The following is a 23,478-nucleotide window of genomic DNA, read 5'->3' on the forward strand; positions in this document are numbered from 1 at the left end:
TTGCGCCACCGTGTGTAATCGACTGTTCCCTGCTGGCCGAATGCTGTTTCAGTTTCTGGTTGTACTGCCCTACGGTGTTTTATCATTTTTCGTCGTAACGTTATAGTAGGTTGCTGTTTGACTATTTCACTATTTTGCTGCTTTGATACTTTCCTGGGGTATTGTTTTATGGTTTTACTATTTTAGTATATTAACCTTTGGTATAGTACTTCGCAAGGTTACTATTTACGGATTTTACTATTTTATTCGGAGAGACTATACGCACTCGAGACGCACTCTTGACGCACGTGTGGCACTCGTGACGCACCCTTGACGCATTCAGGATAGATTCGTGACGCATTTAGGATAGATTCGTGACGCACTCGTGACGCATTCGGGATAGATTCGTGACGTACTCATTACGCATTCGGGATTCATTTGTGACGCACTCATGACGCATTCGGGATAGATTCGTGACGTACTCATTACGCATTCGGGATTCATTTGTGACGCACTCATGACGCATTCAGAGCAGATTCGTGACGCACTTGTAATACTTGTGACGCACTCGTGACGCACTCATGACGCATTCAGAACAGATTCGTGACGCACTTGTGATACTTATGACGCACTCATGACGCATTCAGGATAGGTTCGTGACGCATTACTGACGCATTCAGGATAGATTCGTGACGCACTCAGAACAGATTCGTGACGCACTTGTGGTACTTATGACGCACTCATGACGCATTCAGGATAGATTCGTGACGCACTCATGACGCATTCAGTATAGATTCGTGACGCATTACTGACGCATTCAGGATAGATTCATGACGCACTCATGACGCATTCAGGATAGATTCGTGACGCATTCTGGACAGATTCGTGACGCACTCATGACGCATTCAGGATAGATTCGTGACGCACTCATGACACGCTTGTAATACTTGTGACGCACTCATGTCATACTTGCGATACTCGTGATACTTGTGACGCACTCATGACGCATTTCTAATTCTTGTGACGTACTCATGACTCACTCGTGACGCACTTTGGACGTATTCAGGACTTTACTGTTATACTACTACATTATTGTGCCACTATACAAGTATACTACTATGCTACTATACTACTATACCACCATATCATCCTACTACCATACCCTCATACCATCATACCACCTTACTACCGTGCTATTATACAACTATGTCACTTTACCACTACTCTATTATTCCTCTATGCTACTTTATGGAAAACTTGAAGAATTCTAAAAAATAATAGTAATCAAGCACTGCATATAGTAAAAAATTGCGTGATTTATTATTTTACCCATTAATAACATATTAATAATTTATGATATTAATAACAAAATAGAAGTGTCCATGTACATATATTAACCCTTTGCACTCGAAGATAATTTTACAGTTTGCAAACAGCAACTTTAAAATATTAATTAAAATGTTAAATGACTTCTTTTGAAGTTATTATTTCTCTACTAATAATTTCCACTATTATCTATTTCACTATGTTTATACATAAGCACTATTATAGAATTAATTAAATAATGCTTCTTTTAAATTATTGTATTAAATCGAATGGCGCCTAAGAGGTGCCTCTCGAGCGCAAAGGGTTAATCGTTGCAAAATAATCATAATTAAATATCCATCGAGGAATGTGTGCCCTACAAAACAATAAGAATTGCACTTATATTACAGTACAGTCGAGAACGTCAAAAACGTACGGTAGAAAGTCCATTTTCTTGTCGCGAGGAGCTGAATTATGGCGTCATCAGTTAGAAATAATGAGGTAACCCCGGGGAAAAGCCAACCACGGACGACACGTCGGCAAAAGTCGCCCCACGGATAACTTATTATTTTGCAATAGATTTCCGTCCCACGGGCTCTCTTCCGGCTAGTTTCGTCCGTCTTCCATTAAACGTGCCGCAGTTTCCGCTTCGACGCCCGTTTTCCTTTCGTATTTCTGCGTCTTTCTGTTCGATGAAACGATCTTCGATTTTCTCACGAGTTTCCGGCTGGATTTTGAGACCTATTTGTCCCTTGAATATATTTATGGAGATTTGTTTAATATATTTGCATTCCTTTTTTGTATTTAAGTAAGGGGAGGAGGGTTTGTTTATGGCGCGAGGGTGCGTAATGTAAATTGGCGGGAAATTCAAATTGGAGGTTTAGAAATATGGAAATTGGGAAAATGGGAAATTTAAATTGTGAAATTGAGAAAATGGGAGATTGGCAAATTTAAATTTTGAAATTGGGGAGTTGAGGAATTGAGAAAATAGGAAATTGGGAAATTAAAATTTTGAAATTGGAAAAATGAGAAATTGGGAATTTGGCAAATTTAAAGTTTGAAATTGGAGAAATACGAAATTGGGAAATTGGGGAAGTGGAAATTTGGGAAATTGGGGAAATGGGAAATTGGGGAAATGGAAAATTGGGGAAATGAGAAACTGGGGAAATGGGAAATTGGGGAAATGGGAAATTGGGGAAATGGGAAATTGGGGAAATGGGAAATTGAGGAAATGGGAAATAGGGAAAATGGGAAGTTGGGTAATTGGGAATTTGGGAAAATAGGAAATAGGAAATTGGGAAATTGGGAAATTGGGAAATTGGGAAATTGGGAAATTGGGAATTTGGGAAAATAGGAAATTGGAAAATTGGGAATTTGGGAATTTGGGAATTTGGGAATTTGGGAATTTGGGAATTTGGGAATTTGGGAAATTGGGAAATTGGGAATTTGGAAAATTGAGAAATTTAAAACTTTGGAAATTTAGAATCTTGAAAATCTGTCAATCTAAAAATATGAAAATTGCAAAAATCTAAAAACCCAGAAATTCGGAAATTTTAAATCTACCAACTCTTCAATCTCTCAAATGTCAAAAATTGCAAATCCCCGAACTCCAAAATCATAAAATTTTTGCCAAAAACTACATCTGATCACTTGATTATGCGCGTTAAAATAATTCATTTAAAACCACTACAAGTGGAAAATTTTATAATCGCAACAAACGTGTAATCAATGTTTCAGAGACAAATAATTGAACTCGATCGCCAGAAATTTATTGAAAATGCTCGAATCGCTGATTAATTTTCGGACGAATTACAAATCGTCGCTAGAATCTGCGTACCCACGTTTTGTATTGGTGATTGTAACTCGATGGACCGACGTCGGATTGAAATTTTACAGGAATTACGGCGATTTAAATGAAAATGATTCACGCGCAAAGCGTAATGCAGGATAATTGCATTTCGTACGGGACTTAACAAAGTTGCACTATTTTAATTATATATCGTGCAGGTCATGTTTGCCTCTTTTGCTTATCGCATTTTCGTCGTGTTATCCACGTTTTCGACTCTGTTATCGATTTCTGGGAAAATATACTAGATTAAGAGGAATTATGCAATAAATATATCTAATTACATATATTACCGTGAAAGACCGAATATTTTATTACATTCTTGTACATTCGGACCCTCGCCGGTGTATGTCGACAATCACAGATATGCTCTGGTGGAGGTCCAAAAGAGAGGAGCCGACGAAGAAGCGACTGGCTCTCTCCCGCCAAATCCTGTGTTCTGCTGGGAGTCAGTCAGCTTTGTCAATCTTATGCAAGCTTTGATGATGCGAGCAACGTTTTCTTAATTCTTTTTCCAATACCGTAATTTATACTGAATGGATACTGCAGTAAATCGTGATCTTTTTCTTGAAAAGTTAAATGCATTAATTGCGGGTAAACGAGAAGACAATTGTTTTTATTTTTCTCAAGAAAAGTACTCTAAAATACTTTCTGAAGTGGTTTCCGCTAAAACTAAGTGCAACACACCTTTGGATTACAGACGATTAAAACGTTTTGACGTTTTAAAAATTAATGATGAAAGGAAATTAATTGTACCATTAAAATCAGGGGAAACGAATATACAGTATTATGTTACCAATGAAAAATTGTTCGGTATACTATATGAAACTCGCGCCAGAATAGGCCACGGAGGAAGAACACGTATGCTTAGAATGTACTATGTGTTTTAAATTGTTGGTCTCTCCTCTCAGAAAGAGAGGCGAACAAGTTACGTCACCCTTGTGACGTTTTATAGCGACTGAATTACGGAGAAGAAAATATAAATCTCCGACATGTTCAACATTCACCATTAGTGCATGGTGAATGTCGACATTTACCGGTGTAAGTCAGAAATAAGGGTATTTAGCAAATATTTCGGACATACACCAAGCGACTATGTGAATGTCGACATTCACCAGATTTCGGTTTTTCAATGGTAACATATATATAATCAAGTTAGATCATTATTTAGAACGAAATTGTTTAATTTGTTAATTTTATTTTTTATTATACAATTTTGGTAAATTTCATTCATAATTCTATCATTTTTGCAAATTTTATTTAATTTACAATTTCTGTTTATTGTAATCACATATTTATAATTTATATAAATAGAGTTCTTTAGAATTTACGAATTGTTAATTTTATTATTAATTATACTTAAATTTAATTTACTTTTAATTATAATTAAATTTTAATGGCGTTCGTTGAATTTTCATGGAATTCACTTCCGACGATGTTAGACTTAAAAGAGAACATTTTTGCTTGAATTTCCAGGTTTCCGGACATTTACACAATACTGGTCAGTTTCTGGTATTCAGAGCGGATCGAGAAGCAAAAGTGCGAGTTAATATAACGGGTGGTCCGCTTGCTTATCATTATCAGTTCGAAGAGATCTACATTCACTATGGAATGGACAATGATCATGGATCTGAGCATCGTATCAATAATTATGCATTTCCTGCTGAGGTGAGTTGCTATTTTTAATAACAATTATCGATTACTTAACAGTCAATTAATTAATAATCAATCGATCAAGAATAAAATAATCAATAGTCAATTCATCAATGATCAACTCATCAACAATCAATTCATCAATGATAGATTTATCAATAATCAATTTATCAGTTATCAATTCATCAATAATAAATTTATCAACAATCCACTAATCAGTAATCATTTAATCAGCATTCGATTAATCAAGTATCAGTTGATTGACAATAAATTAATCAATAATCGATTCGTCAGAAATAAATTCATCAATAATCAATATATCAGTTATCAATTCATCAATAATCAATCGATCAACAATCCACTATTCAGTAATCATTCAATCAGCAATCGATTAATCAAGTATCAGTTGATCGACACTAAATTAATCAATAATCGATTCGTCAGAAATAAATTCATCAGTAATCAATATATCAGTTATCAATTCATCAATTATCAATTGTTCCACAATAAATTAATCAATAATTAATTCATCAATATTGAATTCGTGAATAATCAAGTCATCAATAATCAATCGATCAGCAATTGATTAATCAATCATCCATTGATCCAAAATAAATTAATCAATAATCAATTGATCAATCATTTCCCTTCTTGTGCTATTTATTATGATTCACTTACTTTGAAAATTAGTTCAAATAAAATAATTAAGCGAAATTAATCGAATCTTCAAATTATAAATATAATCAGCTAAATGAATATTAAATATAAATTTTTATTCCTCAATTTTAATTAATATTTTAAATTATAAATACAATTAAGTAGATGAATATAATTTAAATTAATTAATCGTAATTTACATCTAAATTAACTGAAATTAATTACCCATATTTTCAAACATTTAACTGGAATGTTATTCATGCAAATAATGATTAAATCTCTCCATGTTCTGAGTTTGAAGGAAATGTTTGGAGTACAGTAATGTAAATATTGTTATTATACCAACGACAAAGTAAAATTGTAACGAATGGGAATAATTTTTTAGCAAGTTCGTAGTTGATCGGCATTCGGTAATTTTTAGAATAATTATAGTAGGAGAGGATCAGCAACAGGCAGAACAGCCCTATTTACCAGTAGTATTGATCGATGTTACGAATCAGTGGATATCAAATTGCCTCGATTAGTCAGCATCGAATTCGACGCATTCATGCAGTAGCACGGTGTAGGGTTCATTTGCAGATCATGTTAGATTCTGATCAGTTTGTATTTCATGCGAACCCATATCGCCATTCGAGGATTTCACATTTTTCTGAATTTTTACAGCTTTCAGAATTTTTGGAATTTTATGAATTTTGAGAATTTTTAGGATTTTAAGAATTTTGAGAATTTTGAGAAATTTCAGAATTTTCAGAACTGAGAATTTTTGGAATTTTTGGAATTTTGAGAATTTGGAGAATTTGGAGAATTTGGAGAATTGTTAGGATTTTAAGAATTTTGAGAATTTTGAGAAATTTCAGAATTTTCAGAACTGAGAATTTTTGGAATTTTGAGAATTTGGAGAATCTGGAGAATTTTTAGGATTTTAAGAATTTGGAGAATTTTGAGAAATTTCAGAATTTTCAGAACTGAGAATTTTTGGAATTTTTGGAATTTTGAGAATTTGGAGAATTTTGAGAATTTGGAGAATTTGAAGAATTTTTAGGATTTTAAGAATTTGGAGAATTTGGAGAATTTGAAGAATTTTTAGGATTTTAAGAATTTGGAGAATTTTGAGAATTTTCAGAACTTTGTGAATTTTGGGAATTTTTGGAATTTGGAGAATTTGGAGAATTTGGAGAATTTTTAGGATTTTAAGAATTTGGAGAATTTTGAGGTTTCAGAATTTTCAGAAATTTGTGAATTTTGGGAATTTTTGGAATTTGGAGAATTTTTAGAATTTTTAGAATTTTTAGAACTTTGAGAACTTTGAGAATTTCAGAACTTTAGACCTTCAAAATTTCGGAATTTTAAAATGACAAGATTATAAGATAACAAAATTGCAAAATTGCAAAATTACAAAATTACAAAATTACAAAATTACAAATTGACAAAATTACAAATTGACAAAATTACAAATTGACAAAATTACAAATTGACAAAATTACAAATTGACAAAATTACAAATTGACAAAATTACAAATTGACAAAATTACAAATTGACAAAATTACAAATTGACAAAATTACAAATTGACAAAATTACAAATTGACACAATTACAAATTGACAAATTGACAAAATTACAAAAATGTAGGATTTTAAGGTTTTTTTATTTTTTTAGGGTTTTAGAATTTTAGAATGTTAGGATTTTAGGATTTTAGGATTTTAGGATTTTAGGATTTTAGGATTTTAGGATTTTAGGATTTTAGGATTTTAGGATTTTAGGATTTTAGGATTTTAGGATTTTAGGATTTTAGGATTTTAGGATTTTAGGATTTTAGGATTTTAGGATTTTAGGATTTTAGGATTTTAGGATTTTAGGATTTTAGGATTTTAGGATTTTAGGATTTTAGGATTTTAGGATTTTAGGATTTTAGGATTTTAGGATTTTAGGATTTTAGGATTTTAGGATTTTAGGATTTTAGGATTTTAGGATTTTAGGATTTTAATATTTTAGGATTTCAGAATTTCACATTTTCAAAATTTCATTATTTGAATCTTACAGAATTTCAAAAGACTTTCAGACTTTCAGAGTCGTAGATTTTCAGACTACGATGCAATAAAATGTATTTAACACAAATCCGAGAAATTCGAAACAGAAACAGAAACGTGAAAAGTAAAAGAATCGAACGGAATTGGCGATAATGGCAGAACGGAAAAATTATTCCCCGAAGCAAGAATTAAAAAGTCTGTGAATTTTTCATCGAGTCGATATTGACCGTTTAGCGTTGAAAATCCGCCGTGAAACTTTCCCGCCTTTAATTATATGGATATTAACGCGAGCTCTCGTTTCGAGGAGGATCATTTTCAATGGCTTTCAATCCATCAAACGAAATATGAAATTTACAACCGCCATTCCGTACCATGTACTTATTTCATTTACCTTGTTCGCTTGTATTAATTAGATTTAATTCGCTTCTTATGTCAATTTCGAACAATTATGGGTTTTGTTGTTTGTAGAATTCGATTATCGTTGAGTTTTTGGTTAAATAGGTAATTGGGGATTTTTAATTGGAAAATTGGACAAATAGTATGTTTGGGAATTTGGGAATAAGGGAATTTGGGAATAAGGGAATTAAAAATTAGAAATTGGAAAGTGGAAAAATTAGAAAATTTGAGAATTCGACAATTCCTTAATTTTTAGAAATTTTTGAAATTTTTGTAACTTATGCAATTTTTGAAATTTTTGAAGTTTATGAAATTTTTAAAATTTTTGAAGTTTATGAAATTTTTGAAGTTTGTGAAATTTTTGAAATTTTAGAAGTTTATGAAATTTTTGAAATTTTTGAAGTTTGTGCAATTTTTGAAATTTTTGAAGTTTATGCAATTTTTGAAATTTTTGAAGTTTATGAAATTTTTGAAATTTTTGAAGTTTATGCAATTTTTGAAATTTTTGAAGTTTATGAAATTTTTGAAATTTTTGATGTTTGTGAAATTTTTGAAATTGTTAAAATTTAGGAAATTTGAATACTTTATGAAATTTGAAAAATTAGTAGATTTGGGAAAATAAAGAAATTTAAGAAATTTGAAAAATTTGGGATAATTGAGAAATTTTTGTGATTTGCGAAATGTAGGGAATTCGGGGAATTTGTGACATTTGGGTAATTTTTGTAAATTTGAGGAATTCAGAGGATTTGGGAAATTTGGAGAATATGACAAATTTAGACCATTTGGTAAATTTAGGAAATTTGAGAAATTTGGGGAATTTGCGAACTTTGGAAAAATTAACAAATTTTAGAGATTTGGGAAAAATTAGGAAATTTGAGGAATTTGAGACAATTGGGAAATGTGGACAATTTAGTTAATTTGAAGGATTTGGGAAATTTGGGGAATTTGAAGAATTTTGAGGAATTTTGGAAATTGAGAGAATAGGAAAAGTTTAGACAATATGGAAAATTTGGGGAATTTGAGAAATTCGGGAAATTTGAAAATTTTGAGAAATTTGGGGAATTTGAAAAATTTGGAAAAATTGACATATTTTGGAAATTTAGGAAAATTAGGGAATTTGAGACAATTGAAAATGTGGGCAATTTGGTTAATTTGAGGGATGTGTGAAATTTGGAGAATATGACAAATTTAGACAATTTGGGAATTTTGGGGAATTCGAAAAATTTGGGAAAATTGACAAATTTTGAATATTCGAAAAACTAGAAAAATTTGAAAATTTGAGAATTTCCGAAACCACATAATCTCCATCTATCATAATTCCAAAATTAACAATAAACTCGAAATATTAACAAACCTGAAGCGTCCTCAAAAAGAGTCCCATCACCATTAAATTTCATACGAACACCCCATAAAAATGTTAACACATCTCCATACACACCAGTTATCTCCAAGAACGATTCTGACAATTACCAAGCAAAGTGTCTTCGTACTACATCATTCCGTCTTCCAGAACGATATAAAACAGTTTATAGTTAGGATGTAAGATCGTTTCCCTCAAAATAGGTATCAAGTTCCCATGAAAATTCAAATGTCAGCCGAATATGGGTCAAAGTATTAAACGAGGATCCTCACCGTAGAATATCAAGGAATTTCAACGGAGTCATTTTCTCGCGCGATAATATTCCTGTTCCCGCTGGAATTTGACGGGGAATTCGATATTAATTTGATCGAGATAGATGGTGCACGACAGACTGAACGATTCCTTAAATAACACTGGACGTGTAATTTTAATGCTTCAGACTTTGCGAGATAATAAACTAAAAACATTCCAGTTATCCGATCTCTTCGAGATATCTAAAACCAGAAAATGTTTTCAAACGATACTTTATTCAAGGCACTACAGAAATATACTAATTAGCAATTTAACATTTCTATCTCTGTAATGTCTCTCTTCGTTTTCGGGTCGTTTATTATTTATTTTTATGGCTGGGTGGAATTAATGTTAAGATTATAATTAAGCACAGTTAAGATGTATGTGAACATCAATTTTATTTGTTAGTTATTGAAATTAGTTGGTTGACATGGTTTACTTTAACTGTAAATTGAAGTCAATTCTTGTAAAAAAAGTTATTAATTGTATTACATGTTGTTGATATTTTGGATATTTTTTATTTGGAAAATTAAGAAGAGAAATATATGAAAGTAGGTATTCTAAAATTATTTACGTGATAACTACATAACTATGTTTGTGAAATTAGGTTGTTATTTTATTTTAATAGATCCGCCATTTTGTTAGAATATGTCGCCATTTTGTTTCAATAGATCCTCCATTTTGTTGGAATACGTCGCCATTTTGTTTGAATAAGTCCGCCATTTTGTTTCAATAGGTCCTCCATTTTATTTGAATAGGTCCGCCACGTTGTTGTGAATAGGTCCGCCATTTTATTTGAATAGGTCCTCCATTTTGTTTGAATGAGTCCGCCATTTTGTTTCAATAGATCCGCCATTTTGTTTCAATAGGTCCTCCATTTTGTTTGAATAAGTCCGCCATTTTGTTGTGAATAGGTTCGCCATTTTGTTTAAATAAACTCGCCATTTTATTAGAATCAGTCCGCCATTTTGTTTTAATACGTCCGCCATTTTGTTCGAATCGATCCGCCATCTTGTTTCAATACGTCCTCAATTTTATTCGAATTGTTCCGCCATGTTGTTTAAAGAAGTCCGTCATTTTATTCAAATAGATCCGCCATTTTATTCAAGTAACTCCGCCATTTTGTTTCAATAGGTCCGCCATCTTACCTCGAATCAACCCGCCATTTTGATCTGCAAGAGCTACTTGCATAAACACGTGAATGAAACGAAATAAGTAATAACGTGAAATGAAATAATAATAAAATAACCAGACAATAATAAAATAACAATGCCATATAAATATTTCGGCCATTTCGCTTGATAAAGGTTGAAGAGCTGACAAAGTTCATCAGCGAATCACGGACAAGGTTAAGAGCATAACGAGTAGCGGTCCAACGACGATGACGAGGACGTAGTTAATCGAAATTAATCACGGGCCGGCTTCCTAACGAGACAAATTAAACATTCGTTAAACGCGACGTGACGATGACCCAATTAACTGCGGCCTGCTCATCCTTCCGGCAAGCGAACCCTCTCCACACGCGACCCACTTTTCCTGGACGTCAACGGGCCGAGAAAGAACATCCTGACAGTCTCGCTCATCGTCTGACTTTGATATTAATTAGAATGTTTGCTTTAGATAATTACGAGTTCGAGGACTGCTTTATGCAAGATTCATAAAACCCTTCTATACGAAAGCCGATCGAAGATTATACGGTTTTCATTTGGGTCACAATTAACCCGGAGTCCATCCCTCAACCGTTAAAAATACAATCATAGTATTTTTCCCTCAGAAAAGAACGATCATCCGTAACGTCGAACGGACTGAACCCGGCGTCGTTTAATCGGGAATAAAATTTTAATCCGGAAAAGGGTCGCATTGTTTCCGTAAAACGTAAACTGTCCACGCGATTTCCATTTTTATTTCACCTAGTACGCGTATCCGTAAATCGATCGCTGGAATCCGAAGAGGAACACGAACCATCGAAAATCCGATCGCGGATAGTTTCATTGGCGGGCGATGTAACGCGAGGCGAAATGAAAATACCGCGATTTAAATAAATTTCCCCGCTATAATGTTCGAAATGATTGATCGGCCCGGAATTGTCCACTTCGCGTTTAATTGTTCTGCGCTGGTTTCATTTTCGCGATGGCGGAATTTGAAAAATGTCCGCCGCAAAATTTTCCACGAGAAATATCGCGGCACTGACGTTTCACCTTTTGACGAAATTAGACGTCACGTACCTACGTTAATTTATGAGCCGGTTGAAATACGAGATTACAATTGCGAATTCTTGTTTCTTTGTTGTAGCTTTTGTATGGTTGCTATTTTCATTTCTGTAGAGGACCGTTTATCGACTTTTTCGGGAAGGCAGAACCGGTAGTTAGACTTCTCTGGGTCTTAAGTTTGCTTTGCAGGGTGTAAAGTATACAGGTTTATAGTATAATAGAAGATACACAATCATGAGCTGTGTTTCAGTTTCAGCGACGCTCGAAAACAACGAGCGTTTACCGTAACTGATCGCGATCAGTTACCGCGACCTTACTGTAAATATCTGTTCACAGCTGCAGTCGACGTTCAGCCATGATTCGAATAACAGGAGTTCATCTATGAACTTGTATAATTAAAATTGAACACCTAATTCAATCACATACCTAGTTTATTTCAATGTGCATATATTCGCCATAACTGATCGCGCTCAGTTACCGCGACCTTACTGTAAGTAACTGTTCATACAACTTTACTCAACGTTCATATATTTTGCAAATAGCAGGAATTCATCTATAAACTTATGTCATTAAAGTTGAACACTTAATTCAATTGCATACTCAGATAAATATACAAATGTTTACCATAACTGATCGCGATCAGTTACCGCGACCATACTGTAAATACCTATTCATCCAACTGTACTCAGTGTCCAGTCATTTTTGAGATAACAAGACTTCATCTATGAACTTATATAATTAAAATTGAGCACCCAATTCAGTTAAGTACCTATTTCACCCAGGTACAACCGTCCACCGTAACTGATCGCGATCAAATAAACGCAACGATAATAAAGCTGTAAATAAACAACTTAAAACCGCGAATAAAGACAGTAATACTAATACACTCTATCGTTGATAAACCAAGTAAAAATTGAGCAGATCGTTCATAAGAATGAAAAGGTAAACGGTAAATAAAGAAGACGAAGGCAATAAATCATAGTTCGGCTCGCTATCATCGGCAAGACACGAACGAAGCGTTGTTCCCGATCAATAATTAATAGACAACAATAGGAGGTGCTAGGCGAGGGCAATTTAACCCCATGGGTCGGCCCATAAATTCGTGAACCACCCTGCGGACATCCGGTTCAGGTGGTGGGACAAGCATGGACCGTTGGAGGAGCACTCGAGCCACTCCATCAGCTCCTTCTCGAGTAGGCTTTCGGCATCAAAGCGGCTCGTCGCTCAAACATGCCGGTAATGGTTCAGACCGGCTCGAGTGCCCTGGCTCTGGGAATCCCCTTGTCCTTCTGTAGGGCTTTCAAACATACCCTTCGTCTCTCCGTGACCCGACGTCCCTTCCTCGTCCTTGGGGAACTGGCGTAGCCTGCCACCCTACCGTTATCCTTTTCTAACCCTGAAACACCCTGCAAGGGTTAATTTTGGATATTGATTATGACCGAGATAATTTACACGTTGGCCCCGTGTAATCCTGTTACCCTCTGACGTATCGTTTGTGTCGTTTCTGAGGACGCAGGTGCGTCCTTTTTATCTTCGAATGGAAACTTATGACCCTGCGAAGGTTAATTTTGGATAATAATTATGACGGAGAGTAGTTACACACTGTCTTCGTGTAATCCTGCTGCCTTCTTACATATTTGTACGGTACAACCTTGTGAAACATGCGGACGCACCTTGTGCGTCATACCTGCCTATGTAGGTTCCGGCCAAACCGTGCGAGATACGACTTTTTGTCAGAGGAGTAAACTTTCTCAAAATGGGCCAAAACCCCTGGAAAAATTGTCAGAAGCAGCGTAAAGTGGCTGACGGAGGAGATGTTGATGAGGGCGGGATCCAAGGCGGCATACCTGCCTATGTAGGTTCCGGCCAAACCGTGCGAGATACGACTTTTTGCCAAGGAAGCAAACTTTCTCAAAATGGGTCAAAACCCCTAGAACATTTGTCAGAAGTGCCGAAAGATGGCTGATAGAGGAATTACAATGCGGCCCCTTCCCCGGCGAGGGACGAGTGCAGCAGTATTGGCAAAAATTTAAAAACTGCTTTAAAAATAAACTTTGTAATGTTTTGACAGTCACAGTAAATGTCTATCTCTTTCGTTCGGAGACTGCGAGCGAGAATAGCTAATATAAAACTCCGAGTTTTAACTTGGGAATGATAGTTAGAGATCCGATGTAACTTACCATCGATATCAGTCTATGAATCTCGTTCGAATCTCCCGTCTGGGCGAATAATTTCGTACTGAAAAAAGGACGACGAGCTAAGATAACCTCAAAGGAGACGGAATTTAACGGAGAAAGTCGAGTTTCTTGAAGCGCCTTGAGCCGAGGATTTCGCGTGTCTGATGGAATTTCCTCGAGAATAGCCATAGAAGCTTTTCATTCGCACCAGGCCATACACAGAATCAGGCCTGGCTTCTAGTTCTTTGACCTACTTGCGACTTTTTCGGATTCGACACAAGCTGGGATACACCTGACACCGCGAAAACCCGAACGGGGAGCTATTTTCCGGCGAAAAATGTTATCGCGGCGAAACTCGGTTTTCTTGCGGCACGCAACTCTGAGGATAAACCTTTAGAGAGAAAAATCGATGCATGTCGTTTTTATGGACCCGGACTCTTGTCTGATCTTTCTCGTGTGGTCAATAAGAACGCACACCTCAGAATTCGTAAATTTAAAAAATTCTAAATATATTATTAAAGAAATAATTTTGAAACTTGTAAAATTTCCTGCTCATCAAATCCATTTGAACAGCGTGAAACGTTACATGCCCGAAATTCCAATCAGACAGAAACGCGAGTGCATGTTTTGGTAGGAACGATAGCATCGGTCAACGCACATTATTTTTAATTTCAATCAGCCAGCTTTCGATTCGCGGCCGGTCGCGATATAAAGCAAACAGAGCTGATAATCGGTCTAACCGACATAAACGGGACACGTTTGTATGGACACTGACCACAGCTACGGCCAATTTGCGCGAGACTGTAAACAAGAATGGTACAAAGCAAATTTTAGCTTCTGGATACTGGAAATAGCTGGAAATGATACGATCCCGATATCCATGCATTTCGGTTTTCATGAAAATTACTCTTCAAGCCTTGTACGATACTTAATAACGCACGGTCGGCGTGAAACACTCGTGAATTACAAATTGGTTTCGATCATTTTGCATCGTGAAAATTTGTCGATGAAGTTTTATGATACACCTTTGCACACATATGTGTGTATATTAATACACACATGTGCATTAATATATGATGTATTAATATATGCACATATGAGTGTTACTATATTACATTCATATATTAGTACACATACATATGTGTGTATATTAATACATACACACATGTGAATTAATGTATGATATATTAATATATGCACATATGAGTGTTACTGTATTACATTCATATATTAGTACACATACATATGTGTGTATATTAGTACATACACACATGTGAATTAATGTATGATATATTAATATATACACATATGAGTATTACTATATTACATTCATATATTAGTACACATACATGTGTGTGTATATTAATACATACACACATGTGAATTAATGTATGATATATGAATATACACACATATGAGTATTACTATATTACATTCATATATTAGTACACATACATATGTGTGTATATTGATACATACACACATGTGAATTAATGTATGATATATTAATATATGCAAATATGAGTATTACTATATTACATTCATATATTAGTACACATACATATGTGTGTATATTAGTGCATACACACATGTGAATTAATGTATGATATATTAATATATGCACATATGAGTGTTACTATATTACATTCATATATTAGTACACATACATGTGTGTGTATATTAATACATACACACATGTGAATTAATGTATGATATATTAACATATACACATATGAGTATTACTATATTACGTTCATATATTAGTACACATACATGTGTGTGTATATTGATACATACACACATGTGAATTAATGTATGATACACTAATATATGCTCATATGTGTATTGATACAATTACGTGTATGAATGATGTGTTAGTGTGATTTTATGAACGTGTTACAATTTTACATATGTTTTGTATGACTCACATATGTGGCCATGACAAGAGTACAAATCAATAATTAATCAGTAAATTAAACAAGCCAAAATTTCCAGCACTGTTTCCAAACACCATTACCAAAGTAACAGAGATAAAATTCCGCGCGAATAGCCGAAATATTTTCGGTCAACAATTTCGTAATATTTCATCAGAATTCGATGACACGATTTTATCCTCCCTAATAATCTCGCAATATTCGGTTACTTTCAGCCTCGTCCCACCCCCCAGACCCCTTACGTTATTACCCGCATTTGCATCGGAAAGATTAAACCATGAAGTTAAATTACATAGAGAGAAAGCGCGAGAGAGACGGCGCTATAGCGAAATTAGAATAGCTACTCTCGATAACGGGTTCGCACGCGATAACGCACATAGCCAGCTGATGAATTGCTTTCCATACCTTTATCTATACATAGATGATACCTTTCTACAAATCGTTGATTATTCGACAAACCATCACACAGCCATCGCTGGCCAAGTATCGCGAGTAATTTATGCAACCGACCGGATGAAACGTCGCTGATTTCGTGCTCCAATTTCGTTCGATCTTTTGGGAGATCCAATGATTCGTCGTTCCACGGGAAATTGCGTGACGGTGAATTATCGAGTGAATTGCAGAAATTTTCACAATATTATAGGGTTCTATATTTGATCAATTTGAAAATTTTTTATTTATCAGTAATCCTTCTTGTTGCTTTTATTTACATATTTCAAGTGCACCAAAATTTTTGTCCTACACTGTATATTTTTAATCCTTGACGTATTTCTTCTGTCAAATTAAAATTTTTGACCAAATTAGTTTGTTGCACAAATTAGATTTGTGGTTATTCAATGTACATTAAAGCAGAGTAGTAATAGATGAAATTTGAAGTAAAATACATCTCTGTCTTAAGCACGCGTATAATTAATGCACGGACATTAACGTAGGGACGATCAATATGGAAGATTTACGCACGTTATAATGCAGGTTAACGATGTGCAGCAGATCGAGAATGGGAGACGTACTAACTTCGCGTAGAAATTAAACCAATTATGGCTGTCAATTTGTGCCCTCCCTGGTGCCATAATAATAGCACTCGAATCTGGTCGCTCGGTGTTTGACCATTACGTGGCATACCGGCTGTCATGCTTCTCGCAAATACCTATGCCCATCAAAAGGGTCCTCAGGAGCCCGCAGCGCCGATTTCCATGGCCATTGATCTATACAGAGACTCGGTACTAGAATTAACCGATCAATTGGGCACCCTAGATTTTCGACCTGTGCTCTAATCACCCTCGCGATAAGTTCCTTTGTCGGTTCGTATATCTACGATTTCGCATATCTAAATTTACCCATGCATACTTTCTAATGTTTACATTATGTAATTATTGTATTGTAAAAATACTGTGACATTGTATTGTAATTTTATATTGTAATATTACTTACTGATATTAATATTATAACAAATAATATTAGTTACTGATATACACACATATGTATGTGTACTAATATATGAATGTAATATAGTAATACTCGTATGTGTATATAGTAATATATCATACATTAATGCACATGTGTGTATGTATTAATATACACACATATGTATGTGTACTAATATATGTATACTATATGTATGTATTAATATATGTATACACATATGTATGTGTACTACTACATGAATGTATTATATCATTTCACACATGTATACATATTATAATATCATATATCAATACACATATGTGTAGTAATGAATGTATTATATCAGTACACACATGTATACATATTATTATATAATATATCAATACACATATGTGTAGTAATGAATGTATTATATCAGTACACACATGTATACATATTATTATATAATATATCAATACACATATGTGTAGTAATGAATGTATTATATCAGTACACACATGTATACATATTATAATATCATATATCAATACACATATGTTTAGTAATGAATGTATTATATCAGTACACACATGTATACATATTATTATATAATATATCAATACACATATGTGTAGTAATGAATGTATTATATCAGTTCACACATGTATGCATATTATTATATCATATATCAATACACATATGTATAATAATAAATGTATTCCATCAAAACACATAATTCCTAAACCCACATAAAACCATGAAAATCAAACCAAATAAACGCCCACCAAATAAATCCCTAACCCACTATCCAGCTTGCCCCTAAACCCCGAACATTCTTCCCTGTTAAAATCGACCGATTTTCAAACTCCTTCAATCTACCCGAGAAATCGAAAAAGAGAATTATGATTTCGCTCTAACGAGAAGTAACGACGCAAAGAATTCTTGGCCGGTTGTTTATCGTGAAAGTTAAACAACAATTCAGCCGTAAAGTCGCCGGTTCGTCGGGCGATTCCTAGCGATAGAAAATAAAGTAAAAAAACGCCAGGGGAAAGAATTTTTTCCCGAGGACTCGCAAGGCGGAACTTCCTGTTCCGCGAGTTCAAAGTAAACCGGCTCGGCTTGGCCGGAAAAAATCGACGCGTTCTCGAGTTGACGGCCTTTTAACGCCGGCCGGAAGCAGGAGTGCCACTCCTGACAACAGACAATTGCAACGCGACGAGAGTCGTTCAACTATAAACGACCACTACAATTACGAGAGGAATGCCACAGTGTTCTCTCTCTCTCTTACTTACTTATTCTCTCTCTCGGCTGGTTAACGTTTCTGCGAGGAATAATTAAGCAAATTTGCACCACCATTTCTGATTTAACTTGTACGGTAACACGTGACAAGTTGCTCTCGGTCCCGCAGCGACTAGTCACGTGTTTTGAGGAGCATGAACATCGATTGTAAGAGTGAAATTGTGTAAAGGGTTCTCGATACATTGGGGTGTTACATTTGATGAGATGGGTATGGGGATTTGAGTGGTTGACTTGGACTGACGCGTTGGTATCGATTTTGGGAATTTAAGAATGACTTTGACGGTTTGCGATTGCGGAATTTGAGGATTTTTTGAAGGTAGAAAAATGGAAGTTGGAGGAAAATTGGGAATTTTGGAAGGTAATTTGGGAATTTTGGGAAATTTGGAGAATTGAAGATTCGGGGAATTAGGATTTGGGAAGTTAGGGATTGGGAAATTAGGGATTGGGGAATTAGGGATTGGGAAATTAGGGATTGGGGAATTAGGAATTGGGGAATTAGGAATTGGGGAATTAGGGATTGGGGAATTAGGGATTGGGGAATTAGGGATTGGGGAATTAGGGATTGGGGAATTAGGGATTGGGGAATTAGGGAATGGGGAATTAGGGATTGCGAAAATAGGGATTAGGAAATTAGGGAATGGGGAATTAGGGATTGGGGAATTAGGGATTGGGGAATTAGGGATTGGGGAATTAGGGATTGCGAAAATAGGGATTGGGAAATTAGGGATTGTGAAATTAGGAATTGGGAAATTAGGGATTGCAAAATTAGAGAATGGGGAATTTGGCATTCGGAAATTTAGAATATAGGGAATTTGTAATCTAGCAAACTTAGATTTGTGGAATTTGGGATTTGGGAAATTTGGAATCTGGGGAATTTCAAATCTGGGGAACTTGGAATTTGGGAAATTTTGAATTTGAGGAATTTGGACTTTGGAGAATGTGGAATTTGGGGAATTTAGAAACTGGGAAATTTGCAATTTTGAGAATTTGGAATCTAGGAAACTTGGAATCTGGGAAATTTGGAATCTAGGGAATTTGGAATCTGGAAAATTTAGAATCTGAGGAGTTTGTAATTTGGAGAATGTGGAATTTGAGGGATTTGAAATCTAGGAAACTTGGAATTTGGGGAATTTCGAATCCAGGGATCGTGGAATCTGGGGAATTTGTAAATTTGAGAATTTGTGATTTAGTGATTGTGGAATCTGGGGAATTTTGAATTTAGGAAACTTGGAATCTGGGGAATTTGGAATCTAGGGAACTTGGAATCTAGGAAACTTAGAATCTGGGGAATTTGGGATCTAGGGAACTTGGAATCTGGGGAATTTGGTATCTGGGGAATTTGGAATCTGGGGAATTTGGTATCTGGGAAATTTGAGATCTGGGGAATTTGGAATCTGGGAAATTTGGAATTTGCAAAATTTGTCGTTTGGATCTGGAAGAAGTTTGTAATTTTGTTATAGTGTTTGGTGTGATTTTACCAATGTGTGTTTGAACATATAAATACGTAACTTTATATTTTTTATGAATATATGATATCACGCACATATTTCAACATGATCTAACCCATATTTCTTCATTACGATTTTACCATCCTATAATTTCCCAAATTCAAAGATCCAAATAATCTAAAAATTCCAAACTTGACATAAACGACCAAAAATGCCAAAACCTCTTGAAAATTGCCCCCATTAAACGTATGATAATCACGAAATTTAGAGATATATGTATTTATCCTGGATCAAAGATGGTCCAGATTGCAGCCATATGCACGCACGCATGTATATGCTAATGCAGCCGGGTACCCCGAAGATGTAGGCGCATTGTTAGGTCGCAGGTAGACGCACAAGGCGTGAGCGGAGGTGCACGCAGCATACTCGCGAGTTAATATGGCTTCTATAACCATGAAGAGACGAGGTATGGGTGCAGGGGATTACTGCTGTATATCTATCACGCTGGAATACAGCATTGTACCTGAAATCCTGATATGGCATGCCCATAGGCCGCAGGAACGTCGCGACGCCTGGCGTCTCTGACGCGCGAATTACCCTTCAAACGTACTCCCACTGAATTTCCATGAGGACATGATGAAGATTTCATGGGAAGTTTGGAACTGCGAGACCGTTTTGGAACATGTGTCATCACTACGACTCGTGAACAAATAAAACTAGATTTAGTTGGAAAACAAAGAATTTTGTGGCGCGATTTTTTTGGAAGTGGTGATTTATCGAGCGAGTATTTATCAAGCGGTGATTTAAGGAGTTTCGCTGTGGTTTGATGATGAAGTTTATCAAATATGTTACTTGAATTATGATTACGTTTTCAGTGTTAAATAGACATGTTGCTTCTAAAATTATAAACATTAGGTTTAACACAAATATGATGGGTTTTACAATTTCATTTTAAAATTCTTACTTCGAACTTGTTATTCATACTTATTTCAGCGGTGACTTTTGCAGCTATACTGAATTTTATTTCCGTTTCGTTTATTCGGAATCGAAATAATTTTGTATCACGGCAATACTGGTGCTTGTCAAAGTGGAAAGGTATCCTATAATCCGTTTACCGAACCCGAAATCGTTAATTAGATATTTAGATAGATTTATCGACTTCTCAGGAAATTTGATCGCGCGTCTTACTGCCACAACATGGCCGCGATGTAACGTCACGTGGTCATCCATGTTGTTTCGCGCCGCCATTTTGTGTACCGGTCGTTGCACCTGATTCTTTTTCGTACAATAAGCCCTCGAAATGGCAAACGAAAATCTGTGAATCATTGCTGAAAGCGAACGATATACCAACCGAGGATGAGTTGTACGAGAAAGTGAATTGGAAGAAAATTGAACTTTACAGATAATTAGATAAAATGTCCGGAATTAGAAAATATTTGGAATTAAGAGTTCTTGTGTTCCGAGCCATAGTTGGTCCCTAGGAAAACATTTACAAGTTATTGTACAAAAAAATATTATTATAAGCAAAAGACCGTAGAGTATTTAGTTTGTTACGGTTCTTCGTGTTTCTTTTTCGCAACCGTTTTATCGGCAGATTTCTTAATCTCGTTGTCGCGAATTTACTGAAAGGAACGCCATAGCTATCGACGCTTCATTCCTACGGGAGGGAAACACGGTATTAGGAATGCATAGAAGAAATTATATCGATCGAATATTTACGGGAAAAAATGTGAGACACGAGGGAGATTCTTTGTTTTGTCGAAATTGAAGCTCTTAATAGAGCATCGCGGAATGCTGTGCAAGAAGTATCAATCGACGAAATGTTCCCAAGAATTTTTATTATCATCCTGAAGTATTACGGAAATATTCTGTGACTGTCGATTGTTCAAATATTTGTTATAATGAAAACTAGGGCTTTTGCTATTAATTAACCTAACTTAATTAACCGTTTAGCTTTAACGTTAACAATTGCCGACACATGCAGAAGAGAATGCATGTAGGACGAGGAATCTTCCCTTGATCCAAGTAGTGCTGGTCGTACTTTGATCAGACTCGCTGGATTTACGCTCATCCTCGACAATCTGCCGTATCTCCCTCTCTCTTTTCTTCGCATGTCGACTCTGTCCTCGGTCTTCATCGCACTCGTTGCGTCGCAAGGCTGTTCGCGATGTCTTTGAAACACGAGCCACCGCGTCGTAGGCATTTGAACGAGGCTGAAGCAGCGACGGAAGTGGCATGGCAATGCCATTACCGGTTCGAACAGGATGCTCGAAGGTCGAAGGAAAGAGGAACAATGCTTAAAAGCTCTTTGATTTTTGTCTTCGCTTTTGTCGGCTTCTAATAATTGGCTGAATCGTTAGGTTCTAACGATTGTGTCGACAAAGTGGCGTTTTCAGGTACACTTTCTTTGGGGACGTTAACAACAATTTTTAGCTTTAGCTTTCGAATTTTTAATTAAAGTTAGTTTTCGAGATTCCTTAAATCTTGAGTACCTAAATTTTCAAGTCGTTGACGTTTTAAAACTTAACAAAATATCTGAAATACAATTAAGATGTACAATATCTTAAAAATAATTCATGAAGATCGCGACAGAATATTTATGACTATGTTGTATAGAAAAATATGTAAAAATTAATGTCTGAGTACGTAGAAAAGCGCGTAAGAAATGATGTATAAATATATAGAAAATAATTTATGTGAACTTTCAAAAATTCATGTGTTCCTGAAGTTTACATGAACATAATTTGTTGGTAAACCATAACGTTTAAAGTATGATACTATGATTCATGTGATTGTTGAAATCTGTGTGTCGTAACTCATGGTGTAATCCAAAACATTGTGCAAGGGAGCATCCGAGTCATTGTGCCATAACTCATGGCGGGATCCAAGTCACTGGCCAGAGAGCCATGTTCGAAATTGTGCCGCTATGGGAAACACCATAACAGTACGTCTAAAACCATCATCCCATAACTTGTGATATATTGTCATTTACTGTGAAAAGTTTGGTACAATTTATTTTTCTATAAATAATATTTATGTTACATTTATGTAACATTTATACATAGTTATGTGTATAACTATTTGATTGAAATAGGGGTTAGCTCAAAATTATTTGGTTCAAACTTAATTTAGTGTAAATTAGAATCGTCTAATTTAATTTTAATTCAGAGTAAATTAGACTATTCAACTCAATTTTAATCCAGTGTCTATTATCACCTAATTCATTTTTTTAATTTGATCCAAATTTCCTAAATTCCAAATTTCCCAGATTCCAAATTCCCCAGATCTCAAGTTTCCCAGATACCAAATTCCCCAGATTCCAAATTCCCCAGATACCAAATTCCCCAGATTCCAAGTTCCCTAGATACCAAGTTCCCCAGATTCTAAGTTTCCTAAATTCCAAATTTCCCAGATTCCAAATTCCCCAGATCTCAAGTTACCCAGACACCATATTCCCCAGATTCCAAATTTCCCAGATTCCAAATTCCCCAGATCTCAAGTTTCCCAGATAC

General features: G+C 35.2%; 1 protein-coding gene across 2 annotated transcripts in view; it reads left to right on the plus strand.

Annotated features, from left to right (window-relative positions):
* Positions 1–23,478, plus strand: part of CARPA (Carbonic anhydrase-related protein A) — a 304,577-nt gene that overhangs the window by 235,353 nt on the left and 45,746 nt on the right. For both annotated transcript variants that reach the window (XM_076536805.1, XM_076536806.1), the window contains exon 4: positions 4,607–4,798. In XM_076536805.1, coding sequence (XP_076392920.1) covers positions 4,607–4,798 — 192 coding nt within the window. The remainder of the gene's footprint in view (positions 1–4,606; positions 4,799–23,478) is intronic.

Source organism: Megachile rotundata, chromosome 11, assembly GCF_050947335.1.
Source record: "Megachile rotundata isolate GNS110a chromosome 11, iyMegRotu1, whole genome shotgun sequence".
NCBI lineage: Eukaryota > Metazoa > Arthropoda > Insecta > Hymenoptera > Megachilidae > Megachile > Megachile rotundata.